A 23,279-nucleotide genomic window follows, 5' to 3' on the forward strand; every position below is an offset into this window, starting at 1 on the left:
GATGGGGTTTATCGAAAAAAATTAAAACTTTGATTTCAGTTTACTCTGAGACCCATCAAATGATGATATACTCAAAAATTTCAGGTATATATTGAATCTCTGTAGTTTCCTTAACAAAAACACCATAAAGGAATACAAAATTTTTTTATTTCACTAAGGAAAAAACCAAAAAGAACATAACATTACAAAAAAAATTGTTTTGCTCTGAGCGTGTTCTCAGTTCTTCAGTCATAAATTACTGACAAATGTGAGGTTGCAGTTATGACAACTACTTGCGCACATGCTGACCAACACATGAAGGATGCAGTCCTTTCTTGCAGCACACACACACTGTTCATGAACGCCGCTTCTTATCCTTCGTAGAACAAACACTACAGTAGTGTTCCTTTCTCCCTGGAAGAGTCTCTACATTTATATCTATTGCACTTGTGGTTGCAGTCCTTGCCTGAAACCACTGTTCAGAAAGTTTGCAAATGACTATGCTGTTAAACTTCAGCCGTGTCAGTGGTTTGTCGCTGGGGTTTAGGCTTTCCTTATACAAAACATATGCATTCAGCAACATCCTGGCAATTATGCTGAACACTACCTTCTTCCACATCTTGACAGTCCTCCTCTCATCTAAATAGCAGTATGCCATCATATCAGATGAGTCAATGCCACCCATATACTCATTATATTCAAAAATAACATCCGGTTTCTTGACCGACTGTCTATTGTGAATTGTCTTTTCTGATGATGTAGCAGAGGATGATGTACTCACAAGGAGGACTGGATTTCTCTGTGATTTCTTCTGTCTGAAGCCACAGAGAAGTATAAAAGATTTCTTGAAAAACTTTAGCTGACCTACAGCATAATTCGACAGAAGACCACGTGGCAGGAATTTTCTGTTTCTTCTAATTGTTAGTTAGATAAGTGCCAACTGAATACAGCTTTTCTGCCAGAGGAATAGATGTAAAAAAGTTATCGCAAAACACATGGTAACCTTTTGCATGACGACTACATATCCCAGGCCATTCTCTTTTATTTCGTTTTTGTCATCATCACTTTTTGCACCACAGTATGCATAAAACCCTAGGCAGTAATTTACGACTGAATCACACAGCATCCAAAATTTGACTCCCCATCTGTGATGATGTTTATTGGGAAGGTATTGGATTAGCTGTGAGTGCGCCTTTGTCCCAACAAGACTTTCATCGACACTCAGTTGCTGGTGTGGAGTGTAGTAGCGACGGAAAGCATTGTTGGCAATATCCACCAACACTTGCAACTTGGCTGTTGGATCATATAATGGGTGACCAGGAGGGTGAAGTTTCGAATTGTCTACATAATGGAAAAACCGCAGCAACAACTGAAACCTGTTGCGTGAAAACATTTGTGAAAACCACAGTGTCAACAGGTTTGCATCAGTTGACCAATAACTAAAAATCGTCGGTTTTTTAATCAGTCCCATATTCAAAATTACTGCTATAAAAGCCCTCATTTCTGCTACAGTTGTTGGTTGCCACTGTTTGATTCTCGAATTTGGCGATAAATGCATTGACTGAATCACCTGGCGAGCGTATCTGTTAGTCTCTGTCACCATAATCGTAAAAAGCTGCAGTGAGAAGAACAAATTGAAAAAATCAATTGGTGTGGCGTTTGCTGGTATATGTTTAGGGCCTGGTACTTCTGCATACACAAAGCTTGGAGGAGAAGGATTATCTGATGCCTCATCCATTACTTCAACAAAAGTATTTGCACTGCAATTTAGTTGTGTTTGGTCATCGTCACCATCATTTGCTGACACACAATCGTCACTTGAAGACGAAAACGATGAGTCCTCTTCTCCACCTGACATCTCATAATCCGATTCACTTTCTGCAAATCCTGCAAATTCATCTTCACTTCCACTATTTATCATATTATTGTCTAAATCACTTGTATCGAACCCAAACTTCTTACTTGACGACGCCATGCTGCCGCGAAATAGTCAGTAAATAAACACCACCAGAGAAGTTTATTTTACTCGAAATATCGCACTGACAATCGAAAAGAAGATTGATATGCTGTGCCTTCGACCTTCCTTCTGCGTCTTGGCTAGGAAATACTAACAACTTTGCCTTCAAGCACGGAAAAAATGAATGAGAAGGGCATCACGATCAGATCGTTACTGGCATTTTTCGCCGAAAATCTGGATCACGATCAGATCGTATTTGGCACTAAAAGGGTTAAAACCCACATCCTTTCGTCTTTCCCTCTCCTTCGCTCTTTCCTGATGAAGCAACCGTGGGTTGCGAAAGCTTGAATTTTGTGTGTGTGTATCAACATACCAACGCTTTCGTTTGGTAAGTTACATCATCTTTGTTTTTAGATATATTTTGCCCACGTGGAATGTTTGCCTCTATATATGGTTATAATAGAGGGAAACATATTTAAATATGTCTGTTTGTGTCTGTATATGTGTGGATGGATGTGTGTGTGTGTGTGTGCACGAGTGTATACCCATCCTTTTTTTCCCCCTAAGGTACCGTATTTACTTGAATCTAAGCCGCACTTTTTTCCGGTTTTTGTAGTTCGAAAAAACCGCCTGCGGCTTAGAATCGAGTGCAAAGTAAACGGAAGTTCTGAAAAATGTTGGTAGGTGCCGCCACAACTAACTTTTGCCATCGAATATATGTAGCGCTACAACAGGCATGTCTTGCAGGCACAAAGATAAATACTGGTGCCAAAACCTCTTCGTCAGTAAATAAATTAAAAAAAAAAAAAGTGGAAAATGAGCTTTTTTCTCCGCCCCGAGTTTCGACCACTGCTTTTTCATACATTATCCAACGAAGTAAATAGAAATTTCGTATTGTTCATCTTCTAGCAGCATTTCAATGTACTACGAAAATCCGACTGGCAAGAGAAAATCCGATTGGCAAGACTGGAGTGTTTGTCAATATGGGAAACTTTACGTCCTGAATTTTTTCCTACCTGCGAGAAGAGATGGTTGCTGCTAGGAACTTTTATGAATTTTGAATCACATGCAGTATTCTCTTCACCATAAGGATAATATGAATATAAACATTTTGCCATGTGTTCTTTCGTGTTTGCTGCTGTCTCATTTAAATCCTGTCTGCCTAATAAACTACGAAACTAGAGCGAGAGCACAGCAAACGCGGAAGAATACACAAATCATGTCATGTTTATATTCGTATTATTCTTATGCCTAATAGTGATACAGTCAGAAATGAAGCACGGCAATTGACTAGATTTTTAAATCTAACATGACTCTAATTTCTGTGCAGAATATAATGTACTAAAGAGGCGTCTGCAAAGATTTTCAAACGGAGAAAAATGTTCGCTAAACTCTCGTTCAGAACATATTCCATCATATGCAGTCTATTATTTGGTTCTTGTTGATCATTATCAAAGAAAGCAGCAGTGCAAGTAACCGCGCACAAGAGCAAGCCATTATCAGAATGCGACAAACAATGCGTGACACAGTACAGTAATGCATTTTCAGCTTAGAGTGACGTAAACACATAACGGCACTTATCAGATCAAAGAAAAATAAGCAATCAATTCAAACCAGACGAAGCACGTGAAAAAGGAAGGTTACCCGTATAAATACGGACGGAGCACCTGACACATAGCAATGGCTTCCTGGTAAAGCTTAACTGCTAAGCTTACGACTCGAACCAAACTACTGTAGCTGTATCATCATTCGTTCGACCTCAATTGTGTCTCGTATCATAATGGACCAACTTAGTTTCGATTTGGAGGTGCGGCCTAAAACTTTTATCCCCCCTTGAATTTCGAGTCTCAAATTGCAGGTGCGGCTTAGAATCGGGAAATTTTTTTTCCTTGATTTCGAGTCTCATTTTTCAGGTGCGGCTTAGATTCGAGTAAATACGGTAAGTCTTTCCGCTCCCGGGATTAGAATGACTCCTTACCCTCTCCCTTAAAACCCACTTCCTTTCGTCTTTCCCTCTCCTTCCCTCTTTCCTGATGAGGCAACAGTTTGTTGCGAAAGCTTGAATTTTGTGTGTATGTATGTGTCTGTTTGTGTTTCTATCGACCTGCCAGCGCTTTCGTATGGTAGGTCACATCATCTTTGTTTTTAAATATATTTTTCCCGCGTGGAATGTTTCCCTCTATTATATATTTATATATAATCAGTGGTTTGTATTGATAATGGGTGTTCTTCTCAGGATAACTGCAATGCCTAGAAACAATTCCAATAATGTTTTTTTTTTCACATTGTGTTGTCTTCGTACATTAGCGTCTTACAAACATGAATTAGGCCAAAATATTAAGATATGCTTTTGGTGCTTTGCATTATCTGCTTCTTCAGAATTCAGCAAAGGTGTCCATCTCTCATATTATTCTGTGAAACATGAAGCTCCTCAAAAACAGTCCCCAGTGCTTCAAACATGGCATAGGACTTTTCAATTAATTCGTAAGAACATTGTTCATTGTTTAGGTCATTATTAGGTCTGATTAAAGTAAGTAGTAATTTTTCTAATAACAGTACTGTTCTTGCTGTAGAAACCTTACAGTGAATCTCTTTTGTGCGGCGTAATTTAAATGAAATCTTGGCAACCATATGATGATCATGCTGCCAACTTGAAACCAGTAATGGTGCTATTTGTTTTTAATAAATAGCATTATTACTAGTGGTTATTGCTGTTTCTTCTTACTTTTTGTTAGAATTAAACTGTGTATTTTTTTACCTAAATCCATTACATCCCCGCTTAAGTGACAATCTTCAGAACACATTTATCTATAGTGAAGACAAGGATCAGGAGACTAGTGAATCTTAAGTATGCGGTTACATGTTGAGATCAGATTAGTGCACAGAAAAGTGATGCATCACTATGTCACTATACAAATGTTTGGTCATGTCCTGAGGTGCCACATCATGTTGACAAGCACCCTTCAGCTCACCCGTAGGTGAGCAAGTAGTATGACCTATTGCATGTGTTCTGCACATGCATGATCCAGTTAGCCACCCTTGCCCATGGTTGCCTAGCCAGTGCAGTACAGTCACATAGGCTATCGGCAGGCTGGTACTTGAACTGAAACAATAAAATCTGTAGGACCAAATGAACCATCTCATAGCTATTTTGAGTCTTGGTAAAAGCAGTACACAGAGAGATGTTATTGATTTTCATAGTCATTGAATCAAATTTAATGAATATTTGTGACTAAAAGTTGCATGATTGGATAAAGAGGGAATAAAATACATCATGAACATGTAGTTTAAAGGTGTGAAATTCTTCCTTTAGGTAGAGTTGGTATTTGTTGTTGCGGAGGATTTCTCGAGAAATCTGGTGTGCAATAAGAATATTGGTGTGGACATACTACACATGAAAACTTTTTCAGCAAAGTGGAAAACCATGACACACTTTTGTATAGTCCAAATATGGCAACATATACTACCTTTGAAATAGTCAGCTCTGTGGCTTTTATTTTCTATATAGATACACTGTGAGTAAAATTATTTGAATGTTGGTAGAACATTTATATGTGCACTTGATTAACAGGTAGAGAAGATGGAGTAAAGTAACCGTATGTTAATAAACAATATAAAACTGCATCCAAGACACCCTGTATTTCCAAAAAATGCTGCTAGCTACGAAATCGGTGTTGTATATAACATCTAGTCATAGATCAGTCATGCACAAAATGTATTTTGTTTAAAACAGCCTGCCATAAATCTACTGTGCAGTGGCTGTCCACTATCTGCAAAAGTATGGTCATTTGTGTAGTTAGCCGCAATTAATTAATTATTATCCATATGTTTTGGCATTTTCTTCAATGTGGTGCAAGAAATTAATGGTGTGAGGATAGTATGTGTGAGAGATGGAGACATCCAGTATATACTGGTAGCTTACAATTTGCCTGTACCATAAACCACTGTAGGTACTAAAGTAGTTTCTGGTGTTGCACATCGAGAATGATGTTTCAATTAAATCTCATATGGAGTGTATGATGCAGTTATTATTAAACCTTTTTCAGCTAGGGAATTGTTTGTAAAACATTCTTTGAATATAGCTAATTTTGTGAGGAAGGACGTAATGTATGCCAACTTCACATCATTCTAGTTGTTACCTGTGTTTCTTAAGGATTAGTTTGACAAGTTTGATGGCTTATTACTACTGTCAGTCCAACAGTATTCAACTTGAGTTTTCAGTGTGACAAATGCAGAGTTCATTGGAATTTTACCCAGTCAAACTTCATCCATGAGAGAATTTAAAAAAGGAAGAAAAAGAAATTTTGCATTGAAAAGCCTACTCCAAAATGTAATAGCTTTAATAATGGGTAATTTAAACTATCAGCTGCTCCGAAAGTACTTCAGTAACAGCAAGAAAATTATTATTATTATTATTATTATTATTATTATTATTTTTCATTTGCCCAATAACATAAAATGTCTGACAGGTAGTAAAGTAAGTACTAAATGTAACCTGAAATCCGCTCTCTTAGACAACACTCATTCCATATATGAATTTTTGTTTAAAAACTGAAAGCCTGTAAAAAAATTAGTTTTTAAGTGTAACTACATGAGTAGGACCAGAAAACCATGTTCATTCATGTTAACATACCTGGAAATTATTAGAAGAAGAAATACACCGGGAAAATTTCAGAAGTCACATTATATATAGATACCTTGTAAAGTGACTGACTCCACATCATAAAAGAATCGTTTAAATGATGTATGGCACATGTGAATAACTGAAGTTCCATCACTAGTGAAATGTCCTTTTTTTTACTCAGTGTGTTGTGTAATTTTAAGTAGAGCAAGGGGGCACTTCATGCAGTTAAGAATTACTTAATGCTAGAATTGAAGTTGCCTGATTCTGGGAGAAGATCATGAGACATTCCTGCATTATTCGTATTTCAGTAATTTTGATAAGCAAACATTTTATATATTCGTCAAGCATATGACTATTTATTGTCCTGTGGAATCACTGCTTATGATCATTTTCTGTAGTGCGTAGTTTCTGAACCAAGTAGTAGCATTAATAATGGTGAATCATGAACTTCTTAGAACACTCTGAAGGCATTGTTGAGTTAATGTTGCAGCAAACCCCAACTACATCCTTGATGAAATGTTGCAAACTTCTCCATTTTCATATATCCGTATTGCGATGAGACAGAATTTACTTTGCATTGAAACATTTTTATTTATTCCGGGGCATGGAAAATTTGGAACAATATAAGCAGCCCTTTCAGAAAAATTGAAAAGGCACGAAATGCGGTGTTCAGCAGAAAGCATGCATCTTGTCACACATTTCCAGTACTCCATAAAGTTGCACATGTGTAAAAATGTGAAAGTAGATTATAACAGTGATGTGTCCTATCTTGGGATTGTGATGCCAGCAAGTAGTTGCATTGTTAGTGCTATCTCAACACTGCTCATGAGTTACATGAATAATGTGATTTTCTGAGAGATCCTTTATACACTTGATACTCTTGTCCTTGTCTTCACATCCCTAATGTGAACTGACAGACAGACTTTAGAAATGACAGATTTCCTTGATGTCTGTATGCTGCAGCCTTCAGTAGCAGGTGATTAAGGGTTTAGTGTCCCATCGACAAAGATGCCATTAGAGACATAGCATTAGCTCAGATAGTGGGAGGGAATGGGTCATATCCTGTCACAGGAATTGTCACAATATTTGCCTAAAGCATTTTAAGGAAATCAAGGAAAATCTTTATCTGGTTGGACAGATAATGGACTACTGAATAAGAGTTCATCTTACCACTACACCAAGTCACTTTGATTTTTTTAATGTAATTAAGTGTAAATCTTCGTTATAAGTGACACAGCATAAATAATTTTTTTAAAGAAAAGGATAGCAGTTTCTGGTATGGAAATTTTGTTTGGGCAGAATAAAAAATGGATACAAATAGAGTATGGTAGAATTGTGTGTGATGACCTCAGGAACCAGTACAACCAATGATGGTATGTTTGCGTTTCATGGAAGTGAACATAATTCTTAAGGTGAAGTTGGTCATTTCTTGTAAGTATCTCGGTGGCTCCTAAGAGCATCCCTAACATGTTTAATAGCACTCGTGTCACGATATACAGCTTTGCTCTCCTTTTTCTGCTCTTAAAAATAGTTACTCATGAGAAGAGCCATTTTACAGTTAAGAGTCAAAGAAACTGGTACATCTGCCTAATATCATGTAGAGCCCCCGCGAGCATACAGAAGATCCACAACACAATGTGGCATGGACTCAGCTAATGTCTGAAGTAGTGCTGGAGGGGATTGACACCATGAATCGTGCAGGGCTGTCCATAAATCCATAAGGGTATGAGGGGATGGAAATCACAGAGATATGCTCAATAATGTTCATGTCTGGGAAGTTTGGTGACCAGTGGAAATGTTGAAACTCAGAAGAGTGTTCCTGGAGCACCTCTGTAGCAATTCTGGGTATGTAGGGTACAGTGGCGGAAACAGGAAAACCTCAGGGAGGGGGCACTATAGACATCTTTGAGCTACCTTTACTTTTACCATGGTGGTGTGTCATATTGTCCTGCTGGAATTGTCCAAGTCCATTGAAATGCAGACAGGATGCTTACGTACGTGTCACATGTCAGTCATATCTGGATGTATCCAGGCTTCCATATCACTGCAACTGCACGCACCCCACACCATTACAGAGCCTCCACCAGCTTGAACAGTCCCCTTCTGACATGCAGGGTCCAAGGATTCACGAGGCTGTCTCCATACACAAACATGTCCATCTGCTTGATACAATTTGAAATGAGACTCATCCAATCATATATATATATATATATATATATATATATATATATATATATATATATATATATATATACCTGTCCTTTTTTCCCCCTAAGGTAAGTCTTTCCGCTCCCGGAATTGGAATGACTCCTTACCCTCTCCCTTAAAACCCACATCCTTTCATCTTTCCCTCTCCTTCCCTCTTTCCTGACGAAGCAACCGTGGGTTGCGAAAGCTTGAAATTTTGTGTGTGTGTGTGTGTCTCTCTTGTGCCTATCTCCCAGCACTTTCCCGTTTGGTAAGTCATGGAATCTTTGTTTTTAATATATTTTTCCCATATGGAATGTTTCTTTATATATATATATATATCGCACATACGTACATACACACAAAATTCTAGCTTTCGCAACCAATGGTTGCTTCGTCAGGAAAGAGGGAAGGAGAGGGAAAGACGAAAGGATGTGGGTTTTAAGGGAGAGGGTAAGGAGTCATTCCAATCCCGGGAGCGGAAAGACTTACCTTAGGGGGAAAAAGGACAGGTATACACTCGCGCACACACACACGCATATCCATCCGCACATACACAGACACAAGCAGGCATTTGTAAAGGCAAAGAGTTTGGGCAGAGATGTCAGTCGAGGTGGAAGTACACAGGCAAAGATGTTGTTGAAAGACAGGTGAGGTATGAGCGGCGGCAACTTGAAATTAGCGGAGGTTGAGGCCTGGCGGATAACGAGAAGAGAGGATATACTGAAGGGCAAGTTCCCATCTCCGGAGTTCTGACAGGTTGGTGTTAGTGGGAAGTATCCAAATAACCCGGACGGTGTAACACTGTGCCAAGATGTGCTGGCCGTGCACCAAGGCATGTTTAGCCACAGGGTGATCCTCATTACCAACAAACACTGTCTGCCTGTGTCCATTCATGCGAATGGACAGTTTGTTGCTGGTTATTCCCACATAGAATGCATCACAGTGTAGGCAGGTCAGTTGGTAAATCACGTGGGTGCTTTCACACGTGGCTCTGCCTTTGATCGTGTACACCTTCCGGGTTACAGGACTGGAGTAGGTGGTGGTGGGAGGGTGCATGGACCAGGTTTTACACCGGGGGCGGTTGCAAGGGTAGGAGCCAGAAGGTAAGGAAGGTGGTATGGGAATTTCATAGGGATGAACTAATAGGTTACGAAGGTTAGGTGGACGGCAGAAAGACACTCTTGGTGGAGTGGGGAGGATTTCATGAAGGATGGATCTCATTTCAGGGCAGGATTTGAGGAAGTCGTATCCCTGCTGGAGAGCCACATTCAGAGTCTAGTCCAGTCCCGGAAAGTATCCTGTCACAAGTGGGGCACTGTTATGGTTCTTCTGTGGGAGGTTCTGGGTTTGAGGGGACGAGGAAGTGGCTCTGGTTATTTGATTCTGTACCAGGTCAGGAGGGTAGTTGCGGGATGTGAAAGCTGTTTTCAGGTTGTTGGTGTAATGGTTTAGGGATTCCGGACAGGAGCAGATTCGTTTGCCACAAAGACCTAGATTGTAGGGAAGGGACCGTTTGATGTGGAATGGGTGGCAGCTGTCATAATGGAGGTACTGTTGCTTGTTGGTGGGTTCGATGTGGACGGACGTGTGAAGCTGGCCATTGGACAGATGGAGGTCAACATCAAGGAAAGTGGCATCGGATTTGGAGTAGGACCAGGTGAATCTGATGGAACCAAAGGAGTTGAGGTTGGAGAGGAAATTCTGGAGTTCTTCTTCACTGTGAGTCCAGATCATGAAGATGTCATCAATAAATCTGTACCAAACTTTGGGTTGGCAGGCCTGGATAACCAAGAAGGCTTCCTCTAAGCGACCCATGAATAGGTTGGCGTACGAGGGGGCCATCCTGGTATCCATGGCTGTTCCCTTTAATTGTTGGTATGTCTGACCTTCAAAAGTGAAGAAGTTGTGGGTCAGGATGAAGCTGGCTAAGGTAATGAGGAAAGAGGTTTTAGGTAGGGTGGCAGGTGATCGGCGTGAAAGGAAGTGCTCCATCGCAGCGAGGCCCTGGACGTGCGGAATATTTGTGTATAAGGAAGTGGCATCAATGGTTACACGGATAGTTTCCGGGGGTAACAGATTGGGTAAGGATTCCAGGCGTTCGAGAAAGTGGTTGGTGTCTTTGATGAAGGATGGGAGACTGCATGTAATGGGTTGAAGGTGTTGATCTACGTAGGCAGAGATACGTTCTGTGGGGGGCTTGGTAACCAGCTACAATGGGGCGGCCGGGATGACTGGGTTTGTGAATTTTAGGAAGAAAGTAGGGGTGCGGGGTGTCGGTGGGGTCAGGAGGTTGATGGAGTCAGGTGAAAGGTTTTCTAGGGGGCCTAAGGTTCTGAGGATTCCTTGAAGCTCCGCCTGGACATAGGGAATGGGATTACCTTGGCAAACTTTGTATGTGGTGTTGTCTGAAAGCTGACGCAGTCCCTCAGCCACATACTCCCGACGATCAAGTACCACAGTCGTGGAACCCTTGTCCGCCGGAAGAATGACGATGGGCCGGTCAGCCTTCAGATCACGGATAGCCTGGGCTTCAGCAGTGGTGATGTTGGGAGTAGGATTAAGGTTTTTTAAGGAGGATTGAGTGGCAAGGCTGGAAGTCAGAAATTCCTGGAAGGTTTGGAGAGGGTGATTTTGAGGAAGAGGAGGTGGGTCCCGCTGTGACGAAGGACAGAACTGTTCCAGGCAGGGTTTAATTTGGATAGTGTCTTGGGGAGTTGGATCATTAGGGGTAAGATTAGGATCATTTTTCTTCGTGGCAAAGTGATACTTCCAGCAGAGAGTACGAGTGTAGGACAGTAAATCTTTAACGAGGGCTGTTTGGTTGAATCTGGGAGTGGGGCTGAAGGTGAGGCCTTTGGATAGGACAGAGGTTTCGGATTGGGAGAGAGGTTTGGAGGAAAGGTTAACTACTGAATTAGGGTGTTGTGGTGCCAGATTGTGTTGATTGGAATTTTGAGGTTTTGGAGGGAGTGGAGCTGGAAGTGGGAGACTGAGTAGATGGGAGAGGCTGGGTTTGTGTGCAATGAGAGGTGGTTGAGGTTTGCTGGAAAGGTTGTGAAGGGTGAGTGAGTTGCCTTTCCGGAGGTGGGAAACCAGGAGATTGGATAGTTTTTTGAGGTGAAGGGTGGCATGCTGTTCTAATTTGCGGTTGGCCTGTAGGAGGATGCTCTGAATAGCCGGTGTGGATGTGGGAGAGGAAAGATTAAGGACTTTTATTAAGGATAGGAGTTGACGGGTGTGATCATTGGCTGAGTTGATGTGTAGGTGAAGGATTAGGTGGGTGAGGGCAATGGATTGTTCAGTTTGGAACTGGTATAGGGACTGATGGAAAGAAGGGTTGCAGCCAGAGATGGGAACTTTAAGTGTGAGGCCTTTGGGGGTAATGCCAAATGTCAGACAAGCCTGAGACAATAGAATATGGGAGCGTAATCTGGCTAGGGCGAAGGCATGTTTGCGGAGGGAATGTAAATAAAACTTAATGGGGTCGTTGTGAGGGTGACATGGTATTAGAAGGTGGAAAGTGTAACATGAGGTTGAAATGAAAATGAAAGATAAAAATATATGGGGAGAGATCAGGCTGAACTAGAAAGTAACTGGAGATCTGGTATGAAAAAAGGCGAAAAAGTGTTGGTTAAGTTGATCCTGTGGTGAACTTGGGTTGGTAGACAGCGATGTGCATGAAGGTTAGGTGGTTGTGTTGCCGCTAAAACACGTTAAAGGACGGAGAAATTCGGGAAAATTTCGAAAAAACGTGTAAATGTATTAAAAGGAGTGGTGTTGTGGTGAAAGATTACGAAAATGAGGCTAACAATTGTCTGACGAAGAAATAATGACGTTAAAACCTGTGAGGAGCGGCTAAAAATGATCAGTGATGTGCGAAAAATGGAAGTGGAAATAAAGTGAAAGTTATTAGAACTAGCCGAAATGGTTGTTTAATACGTGAAAGCAGCTGTTATTGAACTAGAAACGGTGGATTTTATAGCAGCGGTAGTGTTGAAAACGGAAAATAAAATTTTTATGATTATGGTTTGGAAGTGGGTTACGTATTATTGAGTATATATAGGCGGGATAAAATTGTATGGTAGATTACGGTAAAAAGGGGAAGGTGAATACAAAGTGAGACTACTGGTAAAAACAGAAGGGGAAAATAAAGAGAAAAAGACGACAGGAAAGATTTCGAAATGCAACAGCGACAATAACAAACGTAATTGTTGGGTTCAAATTAATGATATGGTTATAATAGAGGGAAACATTCCACGTAGGAAAAATATATCTAAAAACAAAGATGATGTGACTTACCAAATGAAAGTGCTGGCAGGTCGACAGACACACAAACAAACACAAACATACACACAAAATTCAAGCTTTCGCAACAAACTGTTGCCTCATTAGGAAAGAGGGAAGGAGAGGGAAAGACGAAAGGATGTGGGTGTTAAGGGAGAGGGTAAGGAGTCATTCCAATCCCGGGAGCGGAAAGACTTACCTTAGGGGGAAAAAAGGACCGGTATACACTCGCGCACATACACACACACATCCATCCGCACATATACAGACACAAGCAGACATATTTAACGACAAAGAGTTTGGGCAGAGATGTCAGTCGAGGCAGAAGTGTAGAGGCAAAGAAGTTGTTGAAAGACAGGTGAGGTATGAGTGGCGGCAACTTGAAATTAGCGGAGATTGAGGCCTGGCGGATGACGAGAAGAGAGGATATACTGAAGGGCAAGTTCCCATCTCCAGAGTTCGGATAGGTTGGTGTTGGTGGGAAGTATCCAGATAACCCGGACGGTGTAACACTGTGCCAAGATGTGCTGGCTGTGCACCAAAGCATGTTTAGCCACAGGGTGATCCTCATTACCAACAAACACTGTCTGCCTGTGTCCATTCATGCGAATGGACAGTTTGTTGCTGATCATTCCCACATAGAATGCATCACAGTGTAGGCAGGTCAGTTGGTAAATCACGTGGGTGCTTTCACACGTGGCTCTGCCTCTGATCGTGTACACCTTCCGGGTTACAGGACTGGAGTAGGTGGTGGTGGGAGGGTGCATGGGACAGGTTTTGCATCGGGGGCGGTTACAAGGATAGGAGCCAGAGGGTAGGGAAGGTGGTTTGGGGATTCCATAGGGATGAACTAACAGGTTACGAAGGTTAGGTGGACGGCGGAAAGACACTCTTGGCGGAGTGGGGAGGATTTCATGAAGGATGGATCTCATTTGAGGGCAGGATTTGAGGAAGTCGTATCCCTGCTGGAGAGCCACATTCAGAGTCTGGTCCAGTCCCGGAAAGTATCCTGTCACAAGTGGGGCACTTTTGTGGTTCTTCTGTGGGGGATTCTGGGTTTGAGGGGACGATGAAGTGGCTCTGGTTATTTGCTTCTGTACCAGGTCGGGAGGGTAGTTGCGGGATGCGAAAGCTGTTTTCAGGTTGTTGGTGTAATTATTCAGGGATTCCGGACTGGAGCAGATTCGTTTGCCACGAAGACCTAGGCTGTAGGGAAGGGACCGTTTGATGTGGAATGGGTGGCAGCTGTCATAATGGAGGTACTGTTGCTTGTTGGTGGGTTTGATGTGGACGGACGTGTGAAGTTGGCCATTGGACAGGTGGAGGTCAACGTCAAGGAAAGTGGCATGGGATTTGGAGTAGGACCAGGTGAAACTGATGGAACCAAAGGAGTTGAGGTTGGAGAGGAAATTCTGGAGTTCTTCTTCACTGTGAGTCCAGATCATGAAGATGTCATCAATAAATCTGTACCAAACTTTGGGTTGGCAGACTTGGGTAACCAAGAAGGCTTCCTCTAAGCGACCCATGAATAGGTTGGCGTACGAGGGGGCCATCCTGGTGCCCATGGCTGTTCCCTTTAATTGTTGGTATGTCTGGCCCTCAAAAGTGAAGAAGTTGTGGGTCAGGATGAAGCTGGCTAAGGTGGTGATGAAAGAGGTTTTAGGTAGGGTGGCAGGTGATCGGCGTGAAAGGAAATGCTCCATCGCAGCGAGGCCCTGGATGTGTGGAATATTTGTGTATAAAGACGTGGCATCAATGGTTACAAGGATGGTTTCCGGGGGTAACAGATTGGGTAAGTATTCCAGGCGTTCAAGGAAGTGGTTGGTGTCCTTTATGAAGGATGGGAGACTGCATGTAATGGGTTGAAGGTGTTGATCTACGTAGGCAGAGATACGTTCTGTGGGGGCTTGGTAACCAGCTACAATGGGGCGGCCGGGATGATTGGGTTTGTGGATTTTAGGAAGAAGGTAGAAGGTAGGGGTGCGGGGTGTCGGTGGGGTCAGGAGGTTGATGGAGTCAGGTGAAAGGTTTTCTAGGGGGCCTAAGGTTCTGAGGATTCCTTGAAGCTCCGCCTGGACATCGGGAATGGGGTTACCTTGGCAAACTTTGTATGTGGTGTTGTCTGAAAGCTGACGCAGTGCCTCAGCCACATACTCCCGACGATCAAGTACCACGGTCGTGGAACCCTTGTCCGCCGGAAGAATGACGATGGATCGGTCAGCCTTTAGATCACGAATAGCCTGGGCTTCAGCAGTGGTGATGTTGGGTGTAGGATTAAGGTTTTTTAAGAAGGATTGAGATGCAAGGCTGGAAGTCAGAAATTCCTGGAAGGTTTGGAGAGGGTGATTTTGAGGAAGAGGAGGTGGGTCCCGCTGTGACGGAGGACGGAACTGTTCCAGGCAGGGTTCAATTTGGATGGTGTCTTACCAACTGACCTGCCTACACTGTGATGCATTCTATGTGGGAATGACCAGCAACAAACTGTCCATTCGCATGAATGGACACAGGCAGACAGTGTTTGTTGGTAATGAGGATCACCCTGTGGCTAAACATGCCTTGGTGCACAGCCAGCACATCTTGGCACAGTGTTACACCGTCCGGGTTATCTGGATACTTCCCACCAACACCAACCTATCCGAACTCCGGAGATGGGAACTTGCCCTTCAGTATATCCTCTCTTCTCGTCATCCGCCAGGCCTCAATCTCCGCTAATTTCAAGTTGCCGCCACTCATACCTCACCTGTCTTTCAACAACTTCTTTGCCTCTACACTTCTGCCTCGACTGACATCTCTGCCCAAACTCTTTGTCTTTAAATATGTCTGCTTGTGTCTGTATGTGTGGATGGATATGTGCGTGTGGGCGAGTGTATACCTGTCCTTTTTTTCCCCCTAAGGTAAGTCTTTCCGCTCCCGGGATTGGAATGACTCCTTACCCTCTCCCTTAAAACCCACTTCCTTTCGTCTTCCCCTCTCCTTCCCTCTTTCCTGATGAGGCAACAGTTTGTTGCGAAAGCTTGAATTTTGTGTGTATGTTTGTGTTTGTTTGTGTGTCTATCGACCTGCCAGCGCTTTTGTTCGGTAAGTCACCTCATCTTTGTTTTTATATATAATTTTTCCCACATGGAATGTTTCCTTCCATTATATTGATAAAATTCATCGTATGTTAGACATATACCCATGGGACACCCCTTACAAGTTCTGAACTGCATGTAGTGTGTTTTTTCAAAGTTAAGTGACAGAGAATTGGCTAGGAACCAGTGATTAATGTCCACAAATATTTTATTAGCTGATCTTTCTAAGACTACACTTGTTTTGCTATTTATTGCAATGTTTGTATCATCGGCAAACTAAACGAACTTGGCATCTGGTAATGTTACTGATGAAAGGCCATTGATATACACAAGAAAAAGTAAGGGCCCCAAAATGGAACCTTGTGGGACCCCACATGTAATTAGTTCCCAGTTGGATGATGATGCCTGATAGCTTGATACATGTCTCTTTCCTAATAACACCCTTTGTTTCCTGCCAGAGATATAAGATATGAACCATTTTGCAGCATTTCCTGTTACACTATAATATTCTAATTTACTTAAAAGGATATTGTGATTTACACAGTCAAATGCCTTTGACAGATAACAAAATATACCAGTTGCCTGCAATTTTTTGTCTAATGAATTAAGCACATTTTCACTGTAAGTGTAGATAGCCTTCTCAATATCAGAACCTTTTAGAAATCCAAACTGTGACTTTGACGGTATGTTATTTGAGATAAGATGGTTATAAAGCCGACTGTACATTACTTTTTCTAAAATTTTTGAGAATGCTGACAACAGTGAAAGTGGACGGAAGCTTATAGTCATTAACTTTTTTACATTTAGAGCAAGCTACTATCATCATAAGGAGAATACTCAAACGAAACTTGATGCCCCCACCATCTAGTATCCAAAGAGTGACACTTAGCAAGCGAGAATGTGCACACAGCTTTCTGTTACTGGAAGAAGTCGTGTACAGATATTACAGTTTTAATTTTTGTTATGCTTACTCCATCGGGTTTCAAAAGAGGCACAATTGTTAGGGCCTATCTTCCTGAAACTTTGGTAACAAAAATAACTATCCTTGGCAGTATCAGGAGAAGCATTGTGTCTTCTGTAATTACGTGGTAGAGCAGTAACACATTCTAAGCACGACAGTGGGTGAGAGTCAAAGCTGACTGATGGACAGGATGGTGTTTGTAGCCGTTTCTGGCCAGAAGTTATAAGACAGAGTTTCCTAGATAACATGAAAAGTTAATGGATGTGAACTGAACGCAGCAAACAGTCGTGTTGAGCTGTTATTTTAAAAACATTAATCCCATTGTGTAATATCTTGAAGTGATGAAACATGTGTTGCATGTTGGACCCAACACCAATTAGGAAAATGGTATCTAGCTAGACAATACATAGTTAACATTATTTCTTATTAATGGACATGTTTATTTTTGTGTAACACCAGTGGAAGCTTATCATATTTACCAGAGCTTCTCAAACTTTTTCATTGCTGATGCCTTTCATGACCTCCACTCACTGCGATAAATAATAACTGTGTATAAAAAGAACCGAAATGCTACTTTCTATGGTTATTTTTCTGCAGGAGTGCTTCCCCAGTGAAACTTATACTGAAATAACGATTAATTAAATTCTAAAGCACAGTATTTGACAATAAATACTTTATATTAGATAAATATATGGTTAATGGATTAGTACATCAACAATGGAAATGAAAAGAAAGAAGTATGTAATAAAATTTAGGAAAAAACCATAACTTAACAGATGTTATTTAAATGTAACAAAACAAAAGAATCAATTAAAAACTATGAAGATGAAAATAAAGTGGCTAAACATGGCAACTAGCAAGAAAAATCCAAAGCAATTAATAATGGTGCACTGAAAATATTTGGGTCAAAAAAATAAAAGGAAAACATGGTGGAATGAAATACGCAAAGAACCAAAAGCAGAGAGGACTAAAAAGTAGGAAAAATGGAAATGCTCAAAGAAAATTGAAGACTTAATCAACAATGAAAGGAAATACCGAGGTTAATCAGAAATACCAAACGAGCCTTTGAAAGGAGAAACTTTTGGAAATAGACAAAAATTTTGTAAAAAAATAATACTCGTTACTTTATCAAACTTTTAAGAGTAAATTAAAGGGTTACCAAACTCCAAATTTCTGTTTCAAAAATGAAAATTGCAAACTTGCGTTAAGTAATACTGAGATTGTGAAATACTAGCAAGAGATTTCACTTCCTGAACTTTCCTGAACCAAATAATGGAATTCTTAGATATTAATGAAAATTTGGATGAAGATTTACCACCAGCTGTAGAAGAAATTCAAGAAGTAATTAAGACCCTCAAAAACAACAAAGCTAGTGGAGAAGATTGTATTACAGCTAAACTTTTGGAGTGGTCCTTGCCAAATATAGCAAAGGAGTTAAATTTACTTTGTGAAGAAATCAGGAAAACAGAAAAGATCCCAGAGGAATGGAAAGTTGCCCTGACACACCCATTCCACAAAAAGATAATAAACAGGATGTAAACAACTACAGAGGAATCTCTCTACTTTCATTAGTGTATCAAGTATTTCCTGAGATTTTATTAAGCAGAATAAAAACAATAATAGACAGTCCTTTAGGTGAATATCAAGATGGTTTTAGGAAAGGAAGGTCATCCTCAGAACAAATATTTAATCTCAGGTCAGTAATTCACCACAGATTACTAAATTTGCACATTTGTGGGTGGGTGCATGTGTGTGTGAGACCTATTTTTGACGAAGGCCGCGCTGGCCAATAGCTTTATTTGTGACAGTCTTTTTGTTGTGCCTATCTGCAACTCAGCATCTCCACTATATGGTGAGTAGCATCTTTCCTTTTCATAATATTGTCACAATTCAACGGATATTGTAGTTATGTGTGTTGATTTCAAAAAGGCTTTTGATTCTGTTGACAGAGAAACAATAGATAAAATAATTCGAGAATTTGGCGTAAAGTCCAAACTGCCAAACCTAATCCTTGGAACACTTACAGTTAAAATAAAATTGTTGGAAGAAATTTTGCAGCCTTTCAAAATAAAAACAGGTGTATGACAAGGTGATGGCCTATCCCTAAAAAAATTTAGAACTAAAAATGTATTGAACTCCACATCTCACATATAAGGTTTGAAAGTTCAAGCAAAAAGATTAAAATCAACTGTATTACATTTGCAGATGATATTGTTATATGTTCCGAAAGTGTGACATCTATTATAACACAAATAAATCTGGAAGAAATAACCAACAGAACTGGCTGAAGAATTTCTGCTGATAAAACAATATTTGTAACAGACATTAAGGATGCTCCAAAATTTCAGGAATAATCCAAGAAAATGCTTTGGAAAAATATGCAATAGAGGAAAGACTGCATAAAATGGGGAGAGCATATGGTATCACCAAAGACCTTGATAGTAAAAAGTGCCTATCCAAAAAATGCAAAAATAAGGCATTACAACACAGTAGTGAAGCCAGCATGCCTGCGTGCAAGTGAATGCTTGGCATTAAACTTTGTTGTTGTTGTTGTTGTTGTTGTTGTGATGGTCTTCAGTCCAGAGATTGGTTTGATGCAGCTCTCCATGCTACTCTATCCTGTGCAAGCTTCTTCACCTCCCAGTACCCACTGCAACCTACATCCTTCTGGATCTGTTTTTTGTATTCATATCATGGTCTTCCTCTACGATTTTTACCCTCCATGCTGCCCTCCAATACTAAATTGGTGATCCCTTGATGCCTCAGAATGTGCGCTACCAACCAATCCCTTCTTCTAGTCAAGTTGTGCCGCAAATTTCTCTTCTCTCCAATTCTATTCAATGTCTCCTCATTAGTCATGTGATCTACCCATCTAATCTTCAGCATTCTTCTGTAGCACCACATTTCAAAAGCTTCCATTCTCTTGTCTAAACTATTTATCATCAACGTTTCACTTCCATACATGGCTACACTCCATACAAATACTTTCAGAAATGCTTTCGTGCCATTGCCAGTCTACATTTTATATACTCTCTACTTCGACCATTATCAGTTTTTTTGCTCCGCAAATAGCGAAACTCATTTACTACTTTAAGCGTCTCATTTCCTAATCTAATCCCTGCAGCATCACCCGATTTAATTCGACTACATTCCATTATCCTCATTTTGCTTTTGTTGATGTTCATCTTATATCCTCCTTTCAAGACAGTGTCCATTCCATTCAGCTACTTTTCCAGGTCCTTTTCTGTCTCTTGACACATGTCATTACAATGATATGACATTACAATGTCATCAGCAAACCTCAAAGTTTTTATTTCTTTTTCGTGGATTTTAATTCCTACTCTGAATTTTTCTATACTTTAGATAATTTAGATAAATTACAAGTACTAGAAAGGAGAAATACGAGGGCGGTTCAGAAAGTAACCTCCGATTGGTCATAGTGCGGGTTGTGGGTGGAGTAGCGACGCCATCTGTGCGTTCACGCACTCAACAGGTCAGTCGGCATCAAGCCGTGGTCGAGTGAACGTCGTACCTGCGCTAGTTTAGTTTTTGTGGCAGTTTGAAATGTGTGCTGCAATAGAAAACCCCGCCAAATGTGAAGTGCGTGCTGTCATAAGGTTTTTTACAGCCAAAGGATATTCTGCAGCAGCTATTCATCGTGAGCTTTGTGTCGTGTACGGACCAAGAGTTATGAGTGAAGGAGTTGTCCGTGAATGGGTACGTTTATTTAAAAGTGGACGAGAAAACGTTCATGATGAAGAGAGGAGTGGTAGACCATCATTGGTGACTGACGAACTCGTTCAGACAGTTGATGCAAAAGTTCGTGAAAATCGACGTTTCTCAATGTCGGAGTTGTCTACTGGTTTTCCACAGATTTCTAAGACTCTCTTGTATGAGATAGTGACAGCAAGATTGGGTTACCGTAAGTTCTGTGCACGATGGGTGCCCAAAGTTCTTACCGACCACCACAAAACTCAAAGAATGGCCTCTGCATTAGACTTTCTGTCACGTTATGAGGACGAAGGAGAACCATTGTTAAACAGAATCGTGACCGGTGACGAAACCTGGATCAAGTACGTGAACCCTGAGACAAAAGAACAATCAAAGGTGTGGGCACATTCAAATTCACCTACCAAACCAAGAAAAGCCTCGCAAGATTTTTCTGCCAGAAAACTGATGGCAACGGTGTTTTTTGATGCCAAAGGGGTGTTGTTGGTTGAATTCATGGAACGTGGTACGACCATTAATCAAGACGTGTACTGTGAAACAATAAAAAAGTTACGACGGGCTATACAGAACAAACGCCGTGGTATGCTGACTTCCGGTATCGTTTTTTTGCACGATAACGCCCGTCCTCACTCTGCTCGCAGAACAACGGCCCTTCTTGAGTCCTTGCAAGTGGGACGTTATCAACCATCCACCTTACAGCCCAGACCTGGCGCCAAGTGATTATCACCTCTTCATGCATTTGAAGAAATGGCTCGGGTCACAGCGGTTTGATGACGACGAAGAGCTCAAAGATGCGGTCACAGGCTGGCTCCAGGCACAAGCGGGTGATTTTTATGCAGAAGGAATTTCAAAGCTTGTGAAGAGATACGATAAGTGCCTCAATCGCTATGGAGACTATGTAGAAAAAATAGTGCAAAGATGTTGTTGTAAGATGTATATATTAAAATATTTTTATTTAACTTGGTGTATTTTTTTAAATCAACCGGAGGTTACTTTCTGAACGGCCCTCGTATAAGAAAAATATTAGGACCACAATTACAAGTACAAAAAAGGAGAAATATTAGGACCACAAAACAGCAGAAGGTTGGAAATTACTAAGTAATGTTGAAATATACCAAAATATAGAAAATATTTCAAACATAATGGTAAAAAGTAGACTCATGTATTTTGGATATATGTTTCGAACGCAAGACAGTAGTTTAACTAATAAGCTCTTCAAATATTTGTGAGGTAAGAAGTGCACGACAAGCAGGGTCAACAAAGTAAAAAAAGATTTAGAAAGAAACCATATAAAAATAGAAGTTATAAGCAACAGAGAAGCCTTCTGGGGAAAAGTATTGAAAACAGAAGGATTCCAAGGCAAGGTAGCTAAATAAACTGGTTCAAAATGGTCTGTGAAGAAAGAAAGAAGAAATATAGTGAACAAATGAAGGCATACTGGAAGGAAACAAAGAATTGAAATTGGAATGTGGTCCTCAGATTGCTTATTCACAGTAAAAAAAAAAAAAAAGAAAAGGATGTGTTGCTGAAGACTGGAAAAAAAAAATTACCCATGTTGTGATGGATTTGGCTGCTTATTCTGATATATTAGCTTAAACCGTGGCATAATGTCAGTCACTATCGGTTGACATTTACATGTGTACTCTGCAAACAACTGTGAAATGCATAGCAGAGATTACATCCCTTTGTACCAGTTATTAGGGTTGCTTCCCATGCCATTCATGGGAAGAATGATTGTTTAAATGCCTAAGTGTGCACTGCAGTTAATCTAATATTGTCCTCATTATCTTTGTGAATGATAAATAAGGGGTTGTCTATTTCTAGAGTCATCATTTGAAGGTGGTTCTTTAAACTTTTGTACATGGGCTTTCTCGGGATAGTTTATATCTATCTTGGGTCCCAAACACTTCAGAAGCATTACAGAATGGATTACATTAGTGATTTGTAAGCAATCTGCTTTGTAAACTGATTGCATTTTCCCAGTATTTTACTAATAAACTGAAGTCTGTCTTCTGCTTTATCCACGACTGAGCCCATGTGATCATTCCATTTCATATCCCTACGAAGTGTTACCCTGGTATTTATAGGAGTGTGACTCATTGGTCATAGGATACTAAGTTTTTTTCGTTTTGTGGCATTCACAGTTTTAAATTTTTGTACCATTGCACTGCACTGAATATTTATGCAGCTTCTTTCAAACAATACTTCACTACAGATAACTGCATCATCTCAAATATATTTGGCTGATAACATAATTCAAATAGCCTGTTTGCATTTTTCAAGAAATTGACTTACTCAGAATTATTTTGAGAGTGGCACCTATCAGGTGCACAAATTTTAATCTGTTTGATAACTTAAATTGTATTCCCTAATACAGCATTTAAATCAATGGAAATGTTCTTAGCCACTAAACCTACTCAATGAGTTCTGCGGCGAGTAAAAGTAGTTGAAGCATTGTTTCCAGATTTAACTTTCAACATAAAA

General features: G+C 40.6%; 1 protein-coding gene across 1 annotated transcript; it reads right to left on the bottom strand.

Moving 5' to 3' along the window:
- Positions 1 to 904: 904 nt before the first annotated feature.
- Positions 905 to 1,954, bottom strand: LOC124776038 (piggyBac transposable element-derived protein 4-like). The gene has a single exon (XM_047250877.1). It carries the CDS (start codon positions 1,952 to 1,954, stop codon positions 905 to 907), a length of 1,050 nt encoding a protein of 349 aa, XP_047106833.1.
- Positions 1,955 to 23,279: the final 21,325 nt, after the last annotated feature.

The sequence above is a fragment of the Schistocerca piceifrons genome, chromosome 2 (assembly GCF_021461385.2).
Source record: "Schistocerca piceifrons isolate TAMUIC-IGC-003096 chromosome 2, iqSchPice1.1, whole genome shotgun sequence".
NCBI lineage: Eukaryota > Metazoa > Arthropoda > Insecta > Orthoptera > Acrididae > Schistocerca > Schistocerca piceifrons.